The sequence below is a fragment of the Staurois parvus genome, unplaced genomic scaffold (genome assembly GCF_062004578.1).
Source record: "Staurois parvus isolate SC_StPar_1 unplaced genomic scaffold, SC_StPar_1.0 ptg000663l, whole genome shotgun sequence".
Taxonomy (NCBI): domain Eukaryota; kingdom Metazoa; phylum Chordata; class Amphibia; order Anura; family Ranidae; genus Staurois; species Staurois parvus.
Window position 1 is genome coordinate 175,791 of NW_028318459.1, and position 24,995 is coordinate 200,785.

The 24,995-nt window shown below is 39.8% G+C and overlaps 1 protein-coding gene and 1 long non-coding RNA gene across 2 annotated transcripts in view; both read right to left on the reverse strand.

The window, feature by feature from the left end:
- Positions 1-307: 307 nt before the first annotated feature.
- Positions 308-24,995, reverse strand: part of LOC149447922 (transmembrane protein 26-like) — a 45,632-nt gene continuing 20,944 nt past the window's right edge. Inside the window, exons 2-4 of the mRNA XM_089651851.1 lie at positions 19,956-20,172; positions 7,950-8,073; positions 308-3,812 (exon numbers count right to left, since the gene is read on the reverse strand). Of these exons, the coding sequence (XP_089507977.1) occupies positions 3,186-3,812; positions 7,950-8,073; positions 19,956-20,152 (948 nt within the window). The 5' untranslated portion in view covers positions 20,153-20,172 and the 3' untranslated portion in view covers positions 308-3,185. The remainder of the gene's footprint in view (positions 3,813-7,949; positions 8,074-19,955; positions 20,173-24,995) is intronic.
- Positions 13,667-19,928, reverse strand: LOC149447923 (uncharacterized). The gene is made up of 2 exons (XR_016305808.1): positions 18,178-19,928; positions 13,667-15,918 (listed from the first exon to the last, which is right to left on the reverse strand). It is a non-coding gene; the product is annotated as an uncharacterized LOC149447923 (long non-coding RNA).

A 24,995-nucleotide genomic window follows, 5' to 3' on the forward strand; every position in this document is an offset into this window, starting at 1 on the left:
ACAGCCAGTATAAAAAAATTCAAGCACACTCGTGGAAATTCAGTAAAGCTGCTGTGCCACTCTTTAATTGCTCTTGTAAATGTGCTGTGCCTAATTCTGTGACAATTTTTGGTTCTGACAGTGTGCCAAATTCAGGTAGATCTAATTTGTGCCACTTCCACATTGTGGATCGACACCTGTGCCAAATTCAAAATAAAATACTGACAGTTTGCAGCTTACGAAAATGGAGCTAATTAAAGTGGAATCCACTGTATCTGGGAACGCTATTTAATTCATTTTTAATATACAAAGAAAACATAGCCATCCATTCATGTCCCCATGCTTTATTTTGCTGAGAAATTGTTTAAAAAAATATCCCTATCATTTCAGGCCATTTCCATCTTGAGTAAGGGCAGATGATTCCTGTAGCATTTACTTCCTGGAATCCATGATATCATTTACATAGTTACATAGTTAGTCTGGCTGAAAAAAGACAAAAGTCCATCCAGTTCAACCATTAAGAAAAAGGTTATAACCCTATACCCACAGCTGATCCAGAGGAAGGCAAAAAAAACCCAGCAAAGCATGATCCAAATTGCTCCTGCAGGGAAAAAAATTCCTTCCTGATCCCCCGAGAGGCAATCGGATATTCCCTGGATCAACTTTACCTATAAATGTTAGTATCCAGTTATATTCTGTGTATCTAAGAAAGAATCCAGGCCTTTTTTAAAGCAATCCACTGAGCTGGCCAAAACCAACTCTTGAGGGAGTCTGTTCCACATTTTCACAGCTCTCACTGTGAAGAAACCTTTCCATGTTTGGAGATTACATTTCTTTTCCTCCAGAGGTAAAGCATGCCCCCTTGTCCTCTGTGATGACCTCAGAGTGAATAGCTCTACACAGTTCACTATATGAACCACTGATGTATTTATACATCTTGATCATATCCCCCATTAATCTCCTCTTTGCAAGAGAGAATAAATTCAGTTCCTCTAATCTCTCCCAAAATCTTTCCTTTTACCTAGGCCTGAAAACCAGGAAGTAACTAAAGAAATGTAAAAAAAAAAAGTTTCAAACAAGTAAATATGATATACTTTCCTATCTATATTAGAACATAAGGATTAAAAATAGTCCATGTTGGTTGAGAGAAATTTGTCTTTAAGACAGATTTTGCTAAAGTGTCTTGTGTGTGTTCTAAAAGTGGTGCAACTTGTGTCAAATTCAGGTACAGGTTCTAGACAGGCACATGAATTTGGCATGCGTTGAATCACTTTTAGAGCGCATGAGAGACACTTTCGCTAAATCTGTCTGCGCTGGTCTTTATGAGTTTCAGGGAATGTGTTCCCAATCTTTCAGGAAAGGCTCCCAAATGCTTATCAGATGCAAACCAGAAATGTATGTTGACACTGGAGCACATATATCATGTTGCATAGCTAAGCAATACTAAACATGAGCAAAGAGACAGATTTGGAGACAAATGTATTATAATATTAAAGCAGAACTCAACTGTATCCAAGCATTACAAACTGAAAATGCTATTTCATTCATGTTTAACCTCCCTGGTGGTATTCCCGAGTGTAGCTCGGGGTAAAGTTTCTGTACCAAAAGCGGTAACCCCGAGCTACACTCGGGCTTACCATGCGGCGCTGCATAGGGATTCCCTGCAGAGCTTACCTTGTCCTTCGCTCCTGCGATGTGTCCCCTGCAGCGTCCCCGGCCATCTTCTCCAGCTGATGCCGACATCCGGCTTCTGTGTTCCGGTCCCTGTGACGTCAGGATGTACGGGCGGCGGCGGGGGGAAATTTGAAAATTTAAAAAAAAGTTCATTTTTTTCAAAACGAATTTTACATAGTAAAACATTGCTGTTTCAAACCATTTCACATACATTTTGTCCCTAGTGCTTTGTACTGTCCCCTGTCTGCATTTTGACTGTTCTTTCTGCCTGGAAACTTAGAAAAGTCCATGGCGTCCAAAAAGGGTCCCTTTAGGTCAAAAGCGGGTTTAGATCAGCTAGAGAACAGCGATAGTAAATCAGAACCACTTGCAGAATCGAGTGATGATTTGTGGGGAAATTCATCATCAGACACTGAAAACAATTTTGCGACTTTGCTCAGTGATGTGCGAACTTGGCGCTATATTTCAAATTTCAGTGTTTTTGGTTTGATTATATTATTGAATTAAATGTATTATTATTATATTATTATTTTTTTATGATTATTTATTAAATTATAATTTATGATTTTGTGTTTCAAATTTTATCATACCCGGGATGTTTAATAGACTCTTGTTCGGACAGATTTCAGTGAGTTATTCCTAAATATTACAGCCTACAATAAAAAAAACTACATATTTCCATGCAAAATAATGGTACTGCTTTCAGCACCAAAAATATGAAATAATCATACCGCCAGGGAGGTTAATATTCAAAGCAAGCTCACAGATCCATCCATGTCTCCATGCTTTCTTTTATTGAGAAATCGCTTTGAAAAACACGCCCCCCCTACCCCAGCAGTTTTATGATTCATGTACAATTCACTTCCTGGAATCCATCTTCCCTTTGTTCAGGCATGCAGACAGGAGGGTGTACTTAGCTGAGAGAGCCCCTCCTCCCCATGCAAGAATAAAAATGTCCATGAAGACTCCTGGAATGTATGCCATCATTTTGGCCTAGGCCAGAAGCCAGAAACCAGGAAGCAACTGAAGAAATGTAAAAAAAAACCCAAAAAACAAAAAAGCAAGTAAATATGACATACAGTACTTTCCTATCTATTTACTAAGGCTAGTAGCACAAGGATTAATAATTTTTCATCTCGACTGGAAGATTTTTAATTCTGATTTAAAGTTTTACATCTCTTGCTCTAAAGTGAATAAAAAGATGCCCCTGACCACTTCCTTATTGTGTTTCTGAAAATCTGTCTCATCCTGGTGAAAATGTGTCTTAGCTGCCTTGTTAATTCTACTTTAGACAATGCTAACCTGTCCCAATTGACTGCCAAAGACTGAAGTCACAGGGGGTCACAAATATCCATAAATACTGTTGCATAGACATTGCAAAATGTGGGGCAGCCTGATCTGAGTCTAGCTTTGTTGCTAGTTTGCTTGATACATGCTCCCCACTGACGCTCTTGCATGATCTTATTAAACTGACTGGGGGCAATGAACTGAAATTAGTCCATGGCTTAGGATATGAAAGAATCCACCACTGATTATGTCAGCTCTATTTCAGCATTATGTGTTTGGTTAGTTACAGTAGTATGTTGAAGTGTCTTCTTCTTACATCTATTACAGCTGTCCTTTCCCAGAAACATTCCAACTCTGTAGATTTCAATTATAACCGTCAGAGCATTTTTACAAATAAAAAAGGTCATGGAGTCATTAAAAACTCCCTGTGCAGTGACCAAATATAGTCGGTATGCAAGAAATGGTCCATCTTGCATCCCAATCGTGATGATAACACTCCACATCTCATTGGTGCAGCATGATGGCATACTGCGACTCTTTTTGTCACTTGTTGATGGCGACTTTTCTGTGAGGCTTGTTGTATGGGATGCTGATGATGCCGTCTGTGTGAGCACTACTGTAAATTGCAGGATTGCCCAGGAAAAAAGGCACAAGCCAACAACAGCTACAGGCTTGTCAGTATTAATTTTTGACTCCTTGATTAGCTGTAAAACATCCAGTATGTCTGCCCCCAACGCAATGTAAGTCAAGAGAAGCTGACAGAGCTGGTCTCTGTTCATGTGACCTTTTGGCATCAACCAGCGTCCTATGACCAGGACCAAAATCAGTATCTCCTCCATGGCTTGAAGTTCATCTGAATATTCAGTGTAGACCTGGGAGAGAGCAAAATGGTAGTTTTTACTTTGGAGAAAAAAAACATATGTTTCTATATACAGTATGTGACTCTAAACTGAGAAGACTGAAGTTGCTTCACTTTTCAAAGCAGGCAGTTAAAAACACTTTGTTTTATAGACATTGGGTAGGGATTGGATATCCATACAGTATTCAACTTTTTAAAGTGTATGTGAGGCTAAAACATTTTTTGGTGTTGTTAGCTTTACCTAGAATAGGGAAGGGTAAAACCTCTGTTAATTTGTTTGCTTTTTGTGTCCCATTGGGTTGATTTTTCTTCACTTTCTGTTACAACAAGAAGTGAGAGGAAATTTCTCCAAAGTCAGAAAAATCTGCTCTTAGAAAACAGTCACTAGAAAAAAAAAGCCTTTATAGAAAGATTTTAGAAAGATTTACCCTATCCTGTTCCAGTGACCACTATGAATTTTACATTTTCTCTCACAATCAGGGCCCATTCCGGTCTTGGCATCCTGGTGCATTGCACTGACAATTTTTTTGGTGTGCTAATGTGTATTGTGTTAGGGTAGCCCATTCAAATAAATGGGGTGGCAATGCATCAAAACATCTAAAAATAACAAACATGAACTATTTTGGGTAATGCAGTGCACCACAATGCACAGTAGAGCATTAATCTGCATTGTGGTGTGCTGCAACGCATGTCACTTTAGAGTGACATTGCCTTTGTGCACGTTTATGTGCTCAGAAGACCCCAGAAGTTACCTTTTATCTTGGTTTATCCATATTCTACTGTCAAAAAAAGTCTAAGGCCCCTTTCAGATGGTCCATACCTGTCAGCGCATCTGCCTGCTCAGCAGGGGATCTTTACCCTGATCCATGCTGAGAAGGTAGATGACAGGTCTGCAGAGCCCGCTGACTTCTATGGGGCAGTTTGTCCATTTCCACCTGACTGTCATCCAATCTGATCCGCCAGATGGAAGGGAACGGAACGTTTGTGGCGTACAGGATCAGATCGGATACCAGCGAGTGTCAGCAGACACATGTCCATTGAAACCCGCCGGTCCATAGAGGTCTATGCATAGTCCGATCGGGTCTGCCCGAAGAATGGACCATCAGTGTGAAAGGGGCCTAACCCAGCCAGTAGTCCCTGAGACCCATCCAGGTTGAGGTACATGTAAAAGAAAACTAGTGCTGAGAGAAAGATGAAGGCTGACCTCCTTTAAAAAATGCTTATTCCCTGATTGTGTCTGTCTTCAATTCTTTTTGAGTCACAAACCCAAAAGTAAAGTCAGAGAAAACTCAGAACTGATCTGCATATTCCTCCAGGCTTGTAATGCAGAAAATATTAAAGCTGAACTCTACGTACAGTAGATATACAAGACACAATTTAATACAACACCATAATCATTATTAGGTCAATAACTGCATTAATATAAATGAAATATCTGTAACTACCTGAATTTGACCTGGTATCAGTCTCTTCCAAACCCTGTACAGCAGAACTTGAGTGTAAGAGGAAGTAGCAGCACAAGAAGCCAATCAGTTTATGTGCTGACAAGCATGCTGATGGGAGGAGAGAGCAGAGAGACAGAAAGATTAGCTCATCACTGTGCTGCTTCTTCTTTCACTGCCCAGTTACAGGCAGCGGAGGGTTTAAGATGAAGGCTCAGAAAAAGTGGGTTAAATAATGCTGGAAAATTAATATTGCAGAGAAAGTTGGTTTTAAAATGTTATCTTTTAATGGGCTATTCAACTGTATCTAGTAATTTTTGCCTTGAGTTCCGCTTTAAAGCTATTTTCAAAAGGAGGTCAGCATGGTAGTCTACCTATTTCTTTCAGTACAGATTTCCTTTAACTGACAAAAGGACATATTCTCAAATACCATCCAGTAAGTGTTCCTTCATTGAAATTGTTAGTAAAGCAGCCTAATCAATATCTCCACTGTAATGCTGATATTTTCTGCCTGTGTTTAGTTTTAAAAAAGATTGTTATAAATGTAGGCTTGGAATTTAGACAAAGCTCTTAAACTTGAATTCTTGTCACCTGATAAAAACCCAGTTTTGGTAGCCACCCATAGTATGGTTCTAATGCTCATTCAGGGCAAGGGCATGTAACAGACAGAAATACTTATCTGGTTCCTCACTCCTGCAGGCCTCTTCTCCACTCTTGCTCACCAGACAACCAGTCCTGAGAAGCTGTTTGCTGGTCTTGCAGCCACTTCCTAGCTCATATGCAATGAAGGTTTCAGAAGGCCAACATTCTAGAGCAGGGGTGTCAAACTGGCGGCCCTCCAGCTGTTACGAAACTACAAGTCCCATCATGCCTTTGCCTGTGGGAGTCCTGCTTGTAACTGTCAATCTTGCAATGCCTCATGGGACTTGTAGTTTGGCAACAGCTGGAGGGCCGCCAGTTTGACACCCGTGTTCTAGAGCTTAACGTGTTACTAAACCCACAACAGTAAAATCAGTCTGTATATGCAGTAAAGCATGCTTGTTATACTCACTGTGGAACCTAAGGGGTTAATCTCCACATTATTATTATTATTATTATACAGGATTTGTATAGCACCAACAGTTTGCACAGCGCTTTACAATGTGAGGGCAAACAGTACAGTTACAATACAATTGAATACAAGAGGAATCAGAGGACCCTGCTCATTAGAGCTTACAATCTAAAAGACATTGTGTAAAAAGGATGTTTGACCCTGTCTTCTCTGATCCTCCCTTTCTTCCAGTGTCTCCTAAATATCTCCTGATAGAACAGAGGCTCGAGGGCAAGCTGCACATGTTCAGTTTTGTGTGTGTTGCTAGAGAGTTTTTTTCTTGGGAGAGTGCATGTGATCAACACAGGGCCAATCAGCACTCTCCAGACAGAGGTCAGGGGTCCTGCAGCCTCCTACAGGAGAATGAAAACTCCTTCTACAAGCTGTAACCAGTGCTCTGCTGGACACTGATAGAAGTCACAAGACTGCTCCAACTGCTGATGAGAAAAGGTATTTAGCAGTTTATGTTTACTAAAATAATTGCACTTCCATGTTCTGTGTACTGTGGGAGACCAGATATAGTGAATGCAGAGCCCTGGGTTTAGTAATACTTTAAGCAAAGAAGAGTGTTGGCTTCCTCTCTGACATACCCCCTAGATTAAATCTGCAGTATAGCTTTACTATGGGGGAGGGAGTGGGGGGGGGGGGTGCTACCAAAATGGTAGACCAGACTGACCTGAGTCTAAGTTAAAAATTTACTGGCCCTAAGTAAACTAATTATTTTTCATACCCAAATTTTAGAAACCAAAGCAACTTCAAAGTGCATATTCCAACACCCATGCACAAAAGTGTTATTTTTATCAGTTACTCTCAACAATTAATCAGGTTTTCCCTTTCATGTTTCTACTGCAGTAAATCACTGCAGCCTTGCTGAAAAAGCTACGTTTGGCTGGTTGCTAATGGCACAAGTTAATTTATTAACATAGTCTCAATTTTCTTTGCTATATATGTTAAAAAATGTTTTAGGGCTGGTTCACACTAGATGGGACTGTTTGGCGGCTTTTCGAGAGCAGACCCACCGCATGGATAGCGGAAAATGTCTTGTCTTCTATGTGACTGGTTCACAACACTACGTTGCAGTGGTGTGCAGGCACAGTGCAATTACATTTTTTGAGATTTCTTTGTGACATTTCCATACATTTTGCTTAAAAAAAGGAAACATCATCAGTGTGCTGAGCTCAGATGGATTGCACTGCACACCATCCACTGTGCTGCAATGCAGTGAACCAGCCCTAAGTCCTTAATGATTGAAAAAGGCAATTACGTCTCCTAAATGATGCAAATGTAGTAAGTTACCTAAATCCAGCAAGTTTCAAACTTCCTGTAGTTTGCTGACAACGCTACCTCTGCTGCAATAAAATCCCAAATAGGGTTGTCTTCCTTTTACTTCCGGTAGAGGAGAACTTAGACAGGGCTGACAACACTGCTTAGGATTTCAGTGTGGCAGATGCAGTGTTGTCAGTCTTCTAAAAATAGGAGCTCTCTGAATTTCTGACAGATCAACATGTAATTTTATGTACTTGCAGTATTATCAAAACATAAGGAAATATACATGTTTTTCAGAGATACAGAGACATACATTCTACCTAATAGAGGTCTGTAGTTAAAAGATACATACACTGTCCATACACGCATGATGTGTCGTATTGCCTAATCCCATTCTGAAATCTAGGAGATCCAGTTCCATGATAAAAATCGGTGGAAGAACGGAAAACAGATATATAAACACCATGGGGGAAAACCTAGAACAGAGCAGATGTAGGTCACTACTATAGCACAGTTTTAGACTTGCTTACAACCATACGAAGGTTCTTTTGAAACACAAGAGGCACTGCCATTAGGTGCAAGAAGGCAAGATTGTGCTTTTCTGCTAAAACATTCCTGTATTTGGTGCCATAAAACCATGAAGTGCCCCGTCCATTCATTTTAGCCTTATGGCCTAAGCGGACTGGTGGCTTATTTTGTGTTTTTGGGACTCCAGCAGAATAGTATTGTAGCTGAATGCCTGCCAGTTGTGTGCTCTTCCTTCCACTCATTCCCCCCCCCCCATGTACAAAGACAGTGCAGATGTATCTTTCTATCCCTACTGCAGCTGCGCCACTGGCTGTGAGCAGAGTGGACTGTGTGACAATTCTCCGCTCGCCCCATTTCCTCCTGGCAGCAGCAGAGCCGGAAAGGAGGAGACTGATAACATGGCAACTACATGGGACACTGGAATATGTAGTCCTGGAGGAGCACTGCTCGGGGGGGGGGGAAGCAATTACAAACTACAGCTCCCAGAAATCCTTGCTGACAAAAGGAGGAGAGACAGGACTGTTCCTAGACAATTCTAGAGAGGTCAGGGTCTTTTGCCAGGGGGAGAGTGTACAGACCTGCCATTTGGATCTGCCAGAACCCTCCAGAGAGACTGTTATAGAGGAGATAGAGCAGTACAGGAACCAGAGTGTGCAGACCTGCTGCTGTGTCCTGAGCATCCAGAGAGCTGAGAGACTGAGCCACAGTCATTCATTGTGTCTTGGTACCAGAGCTGGGCAGACTCATTGCTGTGTGTGCCAACATGTGACTTGTGAAGACCAGGAGCGGACTGACCATTTGGGCACTTGGGCAATGCCCGAGGGCTCGGGGTCAGTAGCGGGCCCCATGAGATGCCCCTGGAACCTTTCATAGGCTTTTTTGGGTGTGGTTTGAGTGTGGGTGAGAACACAGGGGCCCCATGAGTTGTCAGTCCGCCCCTGGTGAGGACCTGATTGTGAGGACTGAGATTTCTGGGACAACTGACTGCCAAACATTTGGAACCGGACTTGTTGCATGCCAGGATTAGTGAATGAAACTACCAAGCTTAATTCCTTGCTGCACACAGTTAAAGCCAATAGCGACAGCCATACTTAGTGGCCCATCGGCCATCCATTGCATGGTCCTAAAGTGACAGCTCCACATACAACAATGTCAGATGTCTTAACATTGCACAGTTGGCAATAGGTATCACACAACCACCTTCCAGGGGTGCTCCATTCAGGAACACTTACACATACCCACATCTCATGGTATCAATAGAGAGTGAACTCCAGGACACTTTCTTGGATTGGCTATTGCAGAGTTACTGTGAGACTTCCTTTACTGTCATTTTATACCTCACTGTTTATGCTGGTCCTTAATAATGCTATGGAACGCCCCTCATGTTAACCCCTTCCTGCCCAGTGCAATTAGTACAGTGTCAATGCTTTTTAGCACTGATCACTGTTTTGATGTCACTGGAAATGTCAGTGGCACCAAGTCAATTCCCCCCAGTGTTTGAATGCCCACCGCAGTCCCACTATAAGTTGCTGATTGCCGCCATTACTAGTAAAAATGGAAAAAAAAATTCCAGTATATACAGTATTCCGCCATTTGTAAACGCTATAACTTTCCCTTAAACCAGTTAATTTACAGGTATTGGGATTTTTTTTTAGCAAAGACATGGAGCAAAATGCATTTTGGCTTAAATTTATGACAAACCCTGATTTTTTAAATTTTTTTACTGGACATGTTTAACAGCAAAAAGTAAAAAATGTTTTTTTCTCAAAATTGTTGTTCTTTTTTTTTATAATGCAAAAAATAAAAAACGCACAGGGGATTAAACACCACTGAAATAAATCTTAATTCATGGGGAAAAAAAGGATGTAAATTTCATTTGGGTGCAGTGCTGCTTGACCGCACAATTATCAGTTAAAGTAACGCAGCGCCGTAACGTAAAAAATGGCCTGGCTGGGAAGGGGGTAAATCCTCTGGAGGGCAAGTGGTTAATGTGGTTTAGTTTAATTGCCATACTTAAGGCTAACATTCAAATTAGTCTACCGTACTCTAACATGATTTTTGACTGTTTATTGGTTTATGCCTTGTATTACCTTGCCTTAAGTTAAGCCCAGTTGCTTGTGGCCTATTTTCTGTTCACTATAGAGTGGTAGCCTACTAACACGTAAGTCACACAGATGTGAGCAGCCTTCAACCAGGAGTGTCAGTGGGGATCAAGCAGTTTAAAGAGTTGTGGCAGAACAGAGAAACCATTATACCAAGTGGCTTATGCAGTGATAAACACTACAGCATTGTACTTCTTAGTTCTGTTTCCAACCACCTTTAAGATTACAGGTTCCAATCTTCCTTGTGGTGTTGGTGTACCTTTTTTATCTTTAAAGGATAAGTTTACTTTTTCACAAAAAATAAAAAATAAATGCACATATTTTTGCATGTGGAAAAAAATGTGCATTAACTATTTTATTAAGACTCTGGAAAGCATTGCATTAGCGATCAGCAGATCTCTGTTGCCATGCAGGGCTCCTGCAGACTGTCGGTGTGAGCTGCCAGCCCATACATTGTACAGGCAGGTAGTTTCACACATAGAAGAAGAATCAATGAATTACCACAGTGGTAGTTCATTGAGAACTACAAGCCGACAGTTACAAAGGCCGTCGGGACTTGTCCTATCCCATTCAAATGAACTCTGTGAAAGAATGAATGATGCAGCTGCCCAGCTAGCTGGAGGAGAAGGTTCTCTGCTAGCTGTCACAACAGGGGGAATCAGGGGAGTGCAGGGGCCAGTGTTACAGTAACATGCTACATGTTCCACCCTGAATATGAGTATAACATGTAACATGTTATGAACTGTGTTTAACTATTTTTCTACAGGCCTGATATTCCTTGAATCTAAGGCTCACACTATACATAGGGCCTCAGCTTCTGAACTGACTCAGAGTTCATCTAAAACCCCTATTTATAAAAAGTCATTTTCAAGGCACGTTAAATGTTTTAAAATAAATGTGCCGTACTTTACCTCTTTTGTTAAGGGTAAATGCAAATGCAGACACTGGATTTCCCCTGCACCCCTCTAAAGAGTGCTAGAGATGGTGGGAGAGGACAGGGTTTTTAAATCTCTCTAAACTACTGCAGATAGAGATGTGCTGACAATCTAAATATGTGTGTGTGAAGCTAGGCAGGGATATTTACTGATAGAGCTTCCAATGGTGCCAGCATCTAAGCTGCTACAACAGCGGCAAGGATAGCATCACTGCATTGATTTCAATGCAGTAGAAAGAGTATTAGCACCCTATGAAAGGAAGTGCTTATCCAATGGTTTTATTGATAGGGTGAACAGATATTTACAAAATGTTCCAGGTGATACTTAGGAAAACAGGGAGCCTGGGCATTCTTGTATGGGCAGTCAACATCACAAATGTGCTTTTATAGTTTGATCACTGTCCTACTTTAAAGCAGAAATCTGGGAACATTTTTTTTGTCCGTGTAGTGGGGCTACGCCCACACTGTACAGGTTAAATGCTCATTTTGTTCTAGGAGAGAGGACACCGAAGATATACTCATCTGACCCCGCATAAGACCAGTCCTTTTAACTCCCCCCCCCCCCGTGGTACAGTGGTCTTGTTGTGGCAGCACCCAAGGTACAGTGGTCTTGTTGTGGCAGCACCCAAGTATTACAGAGTTCCCCTTTAAACTTTAACATTTCTAACAGCCTCTGTTTGCAAAAACAAGGTCATCAGCTCACTTCCCCCTCCCTTATTTCCTATGAAGTAATGTGTTCCAGTCTGTAGCTGGTATTCTTATCTGTAGCAGAAGATAAATTATCTAGCAAGGCTATATTCTGAATTGCTTGGAAAGCCTTTTGAATGTACAGAAAGTGAAAGAGGAAATATATGTATTGTGACGTAATTGCTGATATGTATACTCTGTGAGATGTTTTTCAAGCAACTTAGCTTGCTGGCATGAGCCCTTGCTGGGCCACTCAGCGCTGATTAATAAAAGTTTGTTTTCCTCAAGTCTGTGTCCAGAGCTATATCCGGTATTCCCAAAGTTGCTACTACATTGAAAATGAACTGCTGCTAAAATCAGCACACTCAATGCACGCTACTCAGACAGGAACAGTCCACCGCTGGACCATGGGGGAGCGCGGTTCTCAGTAGGATTGATGGGTCAGGTGAGTATGAGCTTAGTTATCACCCCTAGAAGAAAGGAGCAGCTGATCCATGCAGTGGGGGGCACAGCCCCACTGCATGGTAAAAAAAATAATAACTTGTGTTCTGCTTTAAATTGGTGTTGGTTACTGAGGCTTTTACATTGGACCACTGAATGGACGTTTCAGAGTGGATCGGACTTGTTTATTTACCCCCAGCAACTGAAGCTCAGGGCTTTTTTCATATATTTACAAGGTAAGCGTTACTTGTTTGCAAAAAAACCTGTTTACAGACCTGAATAAGTGAAGGTAAGATGATAAACACATATAATGAGCAAGGCTAGGTTTGCATCTATTCATGTGCTCTTTCATCCTTTTTTTAAGCGCATTTTTTAATATGCATGTAGTACATTAATATGTGTTTGTATTATAATATTGGGCATCAAAGCATTTAAAAATTCACTGATAATCAGGCATGCCTCATTTTTAGCAGTGGAAGCACACAGATGTGAATAGGCACATTCAATGTATTTTTATGGCACATACATTTTTGTGTGTTCCAAAACACACATAAAAATGCAAAAATGTGAACCAGGCCTGAAGGAAGTGTTTATCTCATCTCCCTCACTCTCTGCTTGGCTCTCTGCTTGAGTTTCTGAAAAGTATGAAACAAGTTACTGCTAATCTTTCTCTTTAGAAGACTCTGCAAAGATGAGTGTACCCTATATTAAAGGTATGCTTGTAAAATAAATATTTTAGAGAAATAATTTCAAAACATGTTATAAAAAAGTACAACTGATTTAAAAGATAAATTCACCTTTCACAAAAAAATAATAAACACACATTTTGTGGAAGTGAATAAATGTGCATTTATTAAATTTTTTGTACTGCAGTCTGTAAGGCATTGCAGCCATGGTCAGCAGATGGATTCTGCAGACTCTCAGTAAGTTGTCTGGCTGTACCACATACGGGCAGACAGTTACTGAATGGCAGAAAGAATCAGTGGACTACAAGAGCTTTCACCAGTACCCTTGCAGTTCATTGAGAACTACAAGCTGTCAGCCGCAATGGCTGATGGTATTTGTAGGCATTCATTCGCAGGAACCTCTGCCATGCTGCCATACTGTTTTTAAATTGTGACAGCGGGTGTAAGAAGATCTCCTGCCCACTGTCACAGGGAGGGGGGATTAGGGAGGGAACATGAAACATGTTTCAAAAGTGAGCTTACCCTTTAATACAAATAAGTCTCCTATATCAGCATACGGAAGCTGCCAAAACTGGCCTCTTTCTGAAAATGCAAGCTGCCACGATGACTTGGTAATTTACTAGCTGCTTGTTGCACCTATGTTTGTATAAGCAGCATGATAACAAAGAGAATAACTATAGCATTCTACATATTTCATTCAGTTTATGCTTTTATTAAGACATTTCTCTTAGTTTGAGAACAAACACTTGTCATTTTTTTTACATGGACAATGTCTCCATGGGATATTTTTCCTTCACGTCCTGTCCTGAAGACACAACAAAGTGAGAGGAAATCTCTCCAAAGGCAGGGAAGTTCACTCTTAGACAGTTGTCACCAAAATAAGTGTACCATTTTCATTCCTGTTTTGGTGAAAACTCAACATTTTGGAGTTTACTCACTTGCAATCCAAGGCCAATAGTCAATGGGACAAACAGAGAGTTAATCTCACTGCAAGGACACAGCAATAAAGCCTGCCAGGGGTTCTAGCCCTTTGTCACCCTATCCAAAATGAAAGAAAAGCAATGTTTTGGCTTTATACATACTTTAATACACAATAGAAGGAATATTACCCAGTATCAAATATTATCTATGGATAAAAGATTGTAAGGAACGTTAACATGCCACCCAACCTTGTTTGAGGGTTTTTTATGACAAAGGCTTTGTATTAATTTAATTGCAAAGGCACCATCTGTGTTGTGTGAGTGTATCTTTTACCTGTTTCCTTGGAATTTACTGTATTTGGAATCTTATGTAAACAGTGCCAAGGGCTATGAGAGCTGATCAGGCTCTGCTGAAGTTCAGATGAGGACAGGAGGAGAAAGTAGTGTGATGATTCATCTCTGTACTGACAGTTCTCAGCTCTGGTATTTTTGTGAAAAAGTGTAAATTCTGCAGCTCCCCTAACTGTCTCTGTCTAAATTGGTGTCTAGAACTAAGCAACCCTTTACAATTAATCCACATGTTTCTGTATTACCACCCCTGAATTGTTTTGTGATTTCTCTGCAAACCTGAAGATGACACACCTTGCTCACCTACCACTTACCAACACAGCTTGAGGTTATTCAAAAGATATATTAGGCCAAGCATAGCCTCAAAGTAGAAGATTAGCAAGTGTATATGAACAAACAATACAATACACCAAGACAATTATGTTACTCTGAGAGGTCAAACACCTGCAGTAATCTGAAAAGCAGTAATTAATAAAACTGCATTTACCTAGCAACAGTATATAAAGACAGTCCTAACTTGCTATAACAGTCCCCATTTTGTCACACTGGCCAGTGATGGATGAAAAAAAAGTTGTTCGGCAAAGTTCGGGCCATTGAGGAAAGCACAATAGTTCCCAGCAGACAAAAAAATGAACTTGTGCTCTTACACTGGTCTACAAGTAGAAAGCCTCGGAAATTAAAGTAGCTACATTTTACCAGAATTAGGTCACTAATAAAGGAAAATTAAGACCTGAGTATTAATTGGCACCAGTTTCCAAGATACAGCTTCAGGTCAAAATTGCATCAAAATAATTCAAAACTACGAAGGGGAAGTGCGATTATGCTCCATAACATTTCTGCAAACTGTGATAAAGCAATGCAAATGGTGAAACACCAGTCATTATAAATGTATCTTTTTATTGCTATCAATAACAACTAACATCAGTTTAATTTAGAAGGTTCCATTGTTGTAATCTGGATCCCAGTAGCTCTGCCTTATCCTAAGGCAATTCCAAATTCTTGGCCAGGTCATTTAGTTTACCCTGTGAAATTAGATGTGGTTCAGGAGGAGCATACAGTGGGCTAAAGTTTGGGTCCACTAACATCAACAGCCCCCTATCAGCTGTATCCTGCTTATCATCTTTATCATCATCTGAGTCTAAAGAGTAGGATTCTTGTGGATCTGGAATTGGTAACTCCTCACCATGGGGTACAGGACGAAGTGCGGATGGAATGTTTGGATATTCCACAGTCCATTTCTTCTTTCTTGAGATTCCTTTTGCAATTGGGGGAACCATGCAAACATAGCAGTCGCTAGCATGATTGGTGGGTTCCTTCACGCCATTGGGACTGTGAAAGGCATGGAGTTTTTCTTCTTGTTTAGCCAATGCCGCAGATAAGTTGCACATGTAATGGAACAATAATGAGGGGCCCAACTCTTGTCCTGATCCCCTATTTTGCATCCAAAATATAAGTGGTATGCCTTTTTTACCACTGCTGTCATACTGCACTTTTGAGATGCAAATATATCCTTGCCACAAATGTAGCAGAAGGTAGCTGCGTTGTTTACACAGTTTCGAGGCATCTTAGCTTCTGAGAGAAAAGATCACACAACTGTTCCTTGGAAATGTTAGGCAATGACACTTTCACAAGCCACTAGATGTAACTGTATGATGCAAAGATGTGACAAATGTACCTTGCAATGAAAAAACAATAAATGACAGTTAGGTAATAATCATCTCAAAGTGAAGATAAATTTATACACTTACATATGGTACCATTTTCATTGTTCTACCATAATTTGTGGAGAAGATACGAGGCATCATGATCATCAGACACCTCCCTCCCTTGTAGGCAGATATACTCGCCTGTGTATAAATCTTTATTGTGGAATATCTTGAGAACTTTATCCAACCAACACCTTTATCACCTGTTTTCTAATTCATCTAATAAAATGTGCAAGAATGAGAATATTTTATCTCGAAGGTCGATCATTTTCCAAAATTTGTAGACCAGTGTTATCAGACTCAGGACACCCTCTTCTGGGTCTCCAGACACATGCTCTGACTCTGTAAATGTCAAGTTTGAGTCAGACAGGGATATAAGTTGCTGGGATCTCTCTCTTTCAATCCTTCTGAGACAGTCTCTCTTTTCCTTCCTTACAAGTGCTTGGAGTGCTCTCTAGCACAGTCTGATCACACTAGGCATCCAAATCATATCTCACACTGCACAATGAACAATCTCTCCCAATTGTGGACAGTTATGAAAGAGTCCTGTTCAACCAGCAGCAGTAACCCAGTCATATTCCCACACACCTACTTGCTTCCAAACAGTCCTCTCTTACAAGCTAGCACTCAGCAGTAGTAGCCAGTGGTCCTATCTTGATGGTCAGAGGTATGCTAATGGTCACAGTCTTTTGCTGCATCCAGCAAGTGAAAAATTGATCCTCAGTGTGGGCTCTCAGGATCCACATTCCCTCACATGTAGCATTGCACAGTTTATGATGACAGCAGCCATCTTCTCCTGGGCTGCACAGCTTCAGATAGCTCCAGCAAATTCTTGACACAGCACTGTTCCCCCTTCACTCCAACTTTGTGGTACTCTCAGCTGCTCAGCACAGAAAATGGTTGCAGCAGCACATGGTCTCCACATTGGATTTCTCCCTGCATTCCGCCTACTGGTGGCAAAGCCAAGCTCCCTTTCTCCATCAGTCCAGTTCACTGTCTCCTTGCTCTGTTGCATCAGCCGATCACTGTCCTCTACACCCAGCCAAGATGGCTGCTTTGTGCAATGGAGACACTCCATAGATGAACATTGCAAACTGGTCTCCTTAATGGTGGCTGCTGCACTTCTGCATTAATGAATATTCAGTTTAACTCTGTCCACACTGTTGAAGGATAATACAACAGCAGCAAAGGAAGACGTTCCACTGCAGTTATCAGCTACAGCCCAGGTTACACTTCCTACACTCTCAACCAGAACCTTAAAATAATGCCTTAACTATTAATCATTCTTCCTGTACCATATAGCCCTTAACCTATGCCTTAACAATTAACTCATGAATCAAGGAGGTTGAGGTGTTGCTGGAGGGCTTGACCCTAATTTGAAGGTTCTTTTTTGGAGTGAGGGCAGCCAGTGGGACTAGAAAAGGTCACCGTAGCACTGGTAATAAACATAACCAGAAAATTATAGAGCCACAGATGTTTAGCAAGTCCAGTGAATCTTTATGAATAGCTTATGAATAGCTATGAATAAGCGATGATGTTATCGTGAAACATGTTAGCTGGTGTGCTGTCTCTCCTCTTTTATCGTATTGTGGTGTGTTTTTCTGGAATATGTTACAATAAAGGTAATTTTATTGGATGTGCAGCCAACCAGATTTCTTTGAAGAATGTAACAAACAGGGCCAGCACCTGCTAGTGTGCAAGTGGAGGTGAGACAGGAGACAGACCTGGAGCACTGTTTACTCTCTTGCCAGTCCTCCTTCATCAGGGCTTGTGGTAGTGGGAATAAAAAGGTTACATTCAACACCTAGTTAGGATGAGTTGCTTAAAAGAATCTTTTTAAATGCATATGAATGTTTGTTTAGGTTTCCAGTCAACCAGACTATTTTTTTTTTATCATTTTTGAATTTTTTTCACTTTTGATATGATGCTGTTCTTGACAAGCTGCAGTGGAGGTCAAGATTTTGGCTGTATTGTGTGGAAGGGGTGAGGGGTGCGTGATCCTAAAATTGCTTGCACAGAATTATAAAATCTTTGGAAGGTTAAGCAGCTACTCCACATATATTTTTCTGTGTGTATCTGCTTGCTTGGAGTTCTGTTTCAGCTTTAAAGTGAACCTGCTGCTTTGCCCACCATGGACGATGTACAGGTTCATTTGAAGCTGAACTTCCAGCAGAAAATAAAGGGCACAGGTCAATGCAACACATGTATTTTTTATGCAGTGTACATACCTAAATTTGACTTGGGATCAGCCTCATACAGTCTTCTGTACAGCAGAACTCAAAGAGGGGCGAAGGAAAGGAACACAATAGATAGGTCTTCTGAAGTGCATTGAACATATCTAAATGGGCAGAAGTACAAGTCCTTTGGCAAGTAAAACAACTCTCATATATGTATTTCATCTGTGTATTTAGTTGTTTGCTTCAAGTTTATCCACAAACAGCGCTGGCAATAATCCTGCAGAACAGGGGATATAAAACTTGTCTGAAATGACTTGACCCTAGATAGACAGCGGCCATCATGGATGGAGTAAATGGACCAGTCTTGTACAAAATAAAGACTGTGAATTACCAGATCATCAAGAGAAATATTGATGGCACTGTTGTATATCTGCATTGTTTCCCTTTTTCACTTTGTGGCTTCCAATTACTGTTTCTTTTGTTTGTTTCCATGTTGCCCTCTGTTCTGTTCAAACAATGGCCTGGAATAAGTTCCACTTACACAAAATCAAAATGTGCAAGTACAGTGGTAGCAGTGGAACAGTTTATTCCTGCAAAGTTATTCTGTGAATATTTGTACATTACAAATAAAGATGGTTTCTTCTGTGCTTTACTTGTCAATCCAGCTCCTTTCTGTTTGGTCATTTGGTAATATTTTGCTTACAAGCATGTCATTCAGGAAGGATGTTCCTAAAAACACCCATTTTAGGGTGTTCTTACTGTCACTCACATGCAGAATGCGTAAGTATCACAGTGTTTCCTGTAGCCACCTTTCAGTTTTAGACCTGCACAGAAGTTTGAAGCTAAGTTGTGACCCAGTCCAAACTGGGTGGTTTATGAAAAAAAGTGAGTAAGTTACACAAGACAAATTTTAGGAAGCAAACCCTTCACCAACAGGTTCTTTGTAAAATCAGGTAGCAGTGGCTTAGCGGAAACTTAGATTATGGGTAATTACGTTGAGTGGATTTTAGTATGTTTGTAGTTTCTTGACAAATAATTGCAGCTAAAGATAGGTTTCGCTTATAGTCTGAAATTGTTCTTTAAAGCCCATCCGCTAGAAAAAAAAACAAATGTTCCAAGCAATTCAGTAGTTTACCAAATAAACCCATCACTTACCTAGGTCTGCTCTAACATAAAGATCTGCAGCACCCCTACCAGTGATTGATAATGTTAATTGGAAGCTGCACTTTAGTTACCTCACCTCACATTATGAAAGCATGACATTAGACTAGAAGACTGGTGGACCGCTTGCAAACCCTGTGGTGGACACTTTTGGCAGCCAATACGTAGCGTCCACATCAGTTGGAAGTGACATGGGCACTGCAGGAAGAACCCTTTCACTGCAGATAAGGGGAAAAGGGACCCTTGCCTGTCATTTGACTGTGTTTTTATATATTAGAAATTGTATCTTATGCTTGGATGTTTGAAAAAGTATACACTAGTGATTTGCTAGGGGCAGGTAGGGATTTTTTTTAAACCTGGAGATTGGCTTTAAACTGGTTTTCGAATATGGTGCTAATCTCGTGCTAATCTTGGGAACCAGCTTATCTTAGATAAAATATTATCAATTAACAGAAATGCCCATAAAATAACCAACTAATTTAAGCTACAATCTGGAACATTTTTCTCAGCCTAAATGTGTCACTACTTCTCATATCTATGGCCACCTTTAATAATAGTAATTTATTTTACTTGCTTTGATTGCAATTGGAAATGCCTTTTTTAACAATCTAATTATTAAGTAACTTAAGTTATAAATTTATACTATAACTTATATTAGCTCACAATACCATTTCCATTCTCCTTTCTTAGTTTTCATTAGAGTGATGATCATCTCAATAAACAATAGAAAAACGATACTTAGTAGTAGAAGGTAACAATAATTTCCTGTCATCAGTGTTAGTAAAGCTATCATAAGGGATCCATGAAGGCCGAAAAACAAGCGGCTGACAATGGCGGACAGTATCTTGCAGCATTTACTCTTCATTGTGATAGCTTCCTAAAAATCTGTGAAAACAAAAAATACGGGTATATATTTAGAACTTCAGTATGCTGTGAATATTAGTAAAGACAATATAACAAACCCTGTCACCTCCCCATGCATAACCAGATAAACATATTGAGTAAAGTTACTTGCATAACTATGATTTGGACTGACCTTATTTTTTAATTTGTTTAATTAAAAGTGGACCTTTTCCAACTTTCACTAAAATTCACATCTGCATGAAGCTCTGCCTGGTGATATGAACTCATCATACTGTTATTAGCTAAAAAAATATTTATTACTTTTTTCACTGTTTTTCAACTTCCTGGTTGAGTGAGGCACTGGTGATGTAACCAGAGCCTCATACATGCATCCTGGGAAGACTGTATCACCAGTGCCTTTTACCTCGATAATGGTTTCTCACAGATCCAGAGCTCAGGGTAAAAAAAAGGGTGATGGATTCGTCTGCCCTTAGGCCCCATTAACATCTGTGCATTTAGGAAATGCTTGCTGTGCCATTATTTCTTAATGATACCCCAAACATGGATAGCAGAAGCACATTTTGTTACACAACAAGAAAGCGCCAAAGCATACAGTACAAAAACCTGCAAGGCTCACTGCTCAAAAAAGATGCAGTAGCTACTTTGGCGTGTTTGTCGGATGTCGAGCAGCCCATTCAAGTGATTAGGCTGCCAATATGCCATCATGCAACAAACACACAAAAAAACGAGCATAAGTGCATCTCACAGGTGTGAATGGGGCATTAGTGAGAGAAACAGGGAGGAAAAGAAAAATAAAAGATTGCCATTGCTAAACATTTGTAAAGGTGCCTTTGTTGAAATATTTAAAGTGGAACTACACTGTTTCTGAGCACCACAAATGAAAAATGCTATTTACTTCATTTTTAATATTCAAAGTAAACTCCCCCATCCATCCATGTCTCCATGCTTTATTTTGCTGAGAAATTCCTTTGAAAAACACCCTCTAGCATTTCTGGTCATGGACATCTTCAGTAAGGGCAGATGATACAAATAGCATTTACATTCTGGAGTCCCTCTGTCCTCAGCTCAGGCATGTGAGTGTGCTTAGCTGAGAAAACTCCTCCTGAAGATTTTTCGAAAGTATGACATTGTTTGCCTAGGCCTGGAAACTAGTAAATAACTGAGGAAATATAAAAAAAAAAAGTTTAAAACAAGTAAATATGATATGTTTTCCTAGCTCTTTACTAATGCTTTTATCAAAATGATTAAAATAGTCAATGTTGATTGAAAGAGTTGAGTTCCACTTTATTTTCAAACTCAAATTTCAAGCTTGGATATTAGAATCTGGAACTAGGAGTTTAAAACTCGGAATTTGGAATTCGCAACTTGGAATTCGGGACTCAAAATACAGAGTTCGGAATTTGGAAATCGTAACTCAGAATTTGGAATTCAGAAATCGGAATTTAGAATTTGGAAACTGAACTCATAATTCATAACTAGAAATTCTGGATTTGGAATTTGGAAATCAGACTTTAGAATTTGGAACTCAGAATTTGGAATTTGAAATTCTGAATTTGAAATTAGGGATGCGGAATTTAGAACTCAAAAAACTCAAAATTAAGAGCTTGAATTCCAGAATAGGAAACTTAGAATTTGGAATTCAGAACTCGAAATTTGGAATTTGGAAGTTGCAATTCAGAATTCAAAACTCTGAATTCATCATTCAGAACTCAGAATTCAGAACTCAGATTTTGGGATTTGGATTTTGGAATTTGGAACTCAGAATTTGAAATTTGAAATTCAAAACTCGGTATTCAGAATTTAGACCTCAGAATTTGGTATTAGGAAGTCAGAAATTGGAATTCAGAACTCGGAATTTAAAACTTGGAATTCAAATTTCACAATTCAAAACCTGGAATTTAGAATGTGAAATTTGGAGCTCAGAATTTGAAATTCAGAATTTAGAATTTGGAACTTAGAATTAGAATTTTTAGGATCCAGAACTCGGAATTCAGAATTTAGAATTTGGAACTCAGAATTTGGAATTTAGAATTGTGAATTGATACTTCATGATTAAGCTTCACTGATGGAAGGAAACGCGTCAGTGGTTATTATTTTGGGTGGATTCTGTATACTCCATGCTTTTGCTTTACAATAAATGTATATTGAAGATTCACATGATGGCCCAGACATGTCGGAGGTGCTTTAAAATATATTAAGGCTGATATACTAAAGAAGTTGAGAGTCTTCACTCAAAAAATTGAATGAAGATTCACTTTAAGATGCAGTCATGTGAACAGCAAATTTCATATTTATTCATTTCATCTGCACATGATTGGGTATCAAAAAAAGAACATGGTTACAATTCATTGAGTGAAGGTTTTAAACTCCTTAAGCAAATCAACCCAAAAATCTATTTTCAGAACATCAGAGCAGCGAAACTGAAAAAAAAAAAGCCAGCCTGATTAATAAGTCTATAAGTACCTTTACTTAGTATGTTTCCATGCTTGGGCATACGGTGGTGATGGGAACAAAATTAGCTCAGCTACCCGCATCTTCCTCGATTATCGCATACCCGACAAATGTACTGGAGACTGAAACCCTCATAATTACTCATTACACTGATAGCATACCTTTGATTCTCCACAAACTAAGTACATGTGGACTTGGATGCAGTTGGAAAGTTCATATCAATGATACACAAACAATGATGCATAATGCAAAAACAAAAATGAAATTTTAGACTTAATCAGAATTGCAGTGAAACTCGAGCCATAATATACGTTTTTCACGTTTCTACCTGGAAGGTAATTGGGGGGGGGGCATTCATATTGTCATGATCTCATGGTAAAGGGGCTGTGCCTGGTCCCCACACATAGTATCTCTTTTTGATGAATATGGGTCTATAATGAATTTGATCTATTGCTACTCTATGCGTAACAACAGCGGAGGTCAGAATACAATGCCCTGGCAGAGGGAATTCCTCGATCCACCTCGCTTGTATGGACCAAGGAATTTGTTAGTTTTTGCTGAATAAAAAATGCTGTCTATGCCTACTCTAGACTGTCCTATCCACAAAGTGACAGCACATTATGTGATTTTCACAGCAGAATGAACAGCACTGTTACTCTGTTAAAGGAAGTGTAAAATATTGGATGTACATACAAGATCAACAGGTAATCAATGATATTAGGAGTGCAAAAAAACAAAAACTGCTGAGATAATACCATTGACAGACTACAGCATTTATGTACTGTAAATGTTGATTTTTACCATAGATTCATGTTTATGTTTAGTTGAATCCTTTTGTGACTTTAATAGACTCTAGACTTTTGGCAAGGCTTTCCATAGAATGTCAGGTCATTGTTTTGTAGGGTTGTTTGTATTCAGCCAAAAAGGAATTAGTGAAGTTGGCAGTGATATTGGTCAACCGTGCCTGGCTCTCAGCCTGCATTCCACTTCATACAACAGGTGTTCAGTTTGGGGTGAGGCTTCATTCTTTCATTCTAATCGGAGTTTTAGCAGAAAATAAATCTTTTGAACTGATTTATTGGAAAGGTGGCATGGTATGATGGTGCCACAAAAGACTAGCCACTGAGAACTTCAGTGCAGTCCATTCTACTGGAAAAGTCACTTGCTGGAGATTGTATGGCTTTGTGCCTAATTAATCATTTGTGCATTATGTATTAATTGGTGTCTGCAAAACTGTGGTCATTTAGTGTGTTTACCCTATTCTTTTTCCAACTAATGCAATATAAATTAGAACACTGTAAATGAGATTGAGTTTATTCAGTTTTTTCCACAAACACCAATTCATTGATGGTCAGTAGGAAAAAATTCCCCTTGAGAAGATTGTAGAAAGGATGTCCCCCTTACAGTGGTAGCCACCCTTACAGAGCATTACTGTATAAAGATCATTAGGTTCATGAAGCTGGCTCTGTCAAATGGTTTTGATCACAGAACTATGCAGACATAATCAAATGAGATGTCACAGCTCAAGAAACCCACAGCAAATAATGGAGGAACCTTAGGATTCCACAGACCCCAGGCTATGAATGGCAGGTCCAGCATAAACAGACATGTTTTGGAAGGTAGATTTATCTAAAACAACTCAATAAAAGCATACAATAGTTCACCTTTACAACATGTTGCATGTGACATCCGTATTCATGGTGTAACATGTAACATGTTACTGCTACAGCTGCCCCGTGCCCACTTAAGTCTGTGACAGCAGGCCGGGGATCTTCTCCCTGTCACTCAGCCGCGTCATTCATTCACAGAGTTCTGTGAATGAGAGAACTACAAGTACCAACATCCTTTGTGGCTGTCAGCTTGTAGTTCTCAATTAATTACAAGGGCACGGTTGAGCACTCTAGATGCTCATTGATGCTTCCTGAGAGTGTGTAACTGCTTGCTTGTATGAGGTACGATCAGACAGCTTACAATGACAGTCTGCAAGAGTCCTGCAATGCACCCGTGATCTGCTGATCAGGGGTGCAATGCTTTACAAGCTCCCAATAAAAAAAAAATAATGAATGCAAATTTTTTTACCTGCAAAAAGATGTGCATTTATTATTTTCTTTTTAAGGTGAACTTATCCTTTAAGTACTGCATGCAAATGTAGCCATTCATGATATGATGGAAGGCAATAGCAAGCATATCAGGCTTCTCTGCAAGTCTTCGTCACCTATCTCTCTATCATATTTAGGATCATGGCAAGTCCCAACACATAGAGGATTCTGGCAAGGATGGGAAGATATCTCTTCATCAATCATTCAAGTAGATATTTGCCCATCTATAGCAAGTCTTAAGTAAAGAAGCATGTGAACTTAGAGTGCTCTGACATACATGCATGATTTATCCAC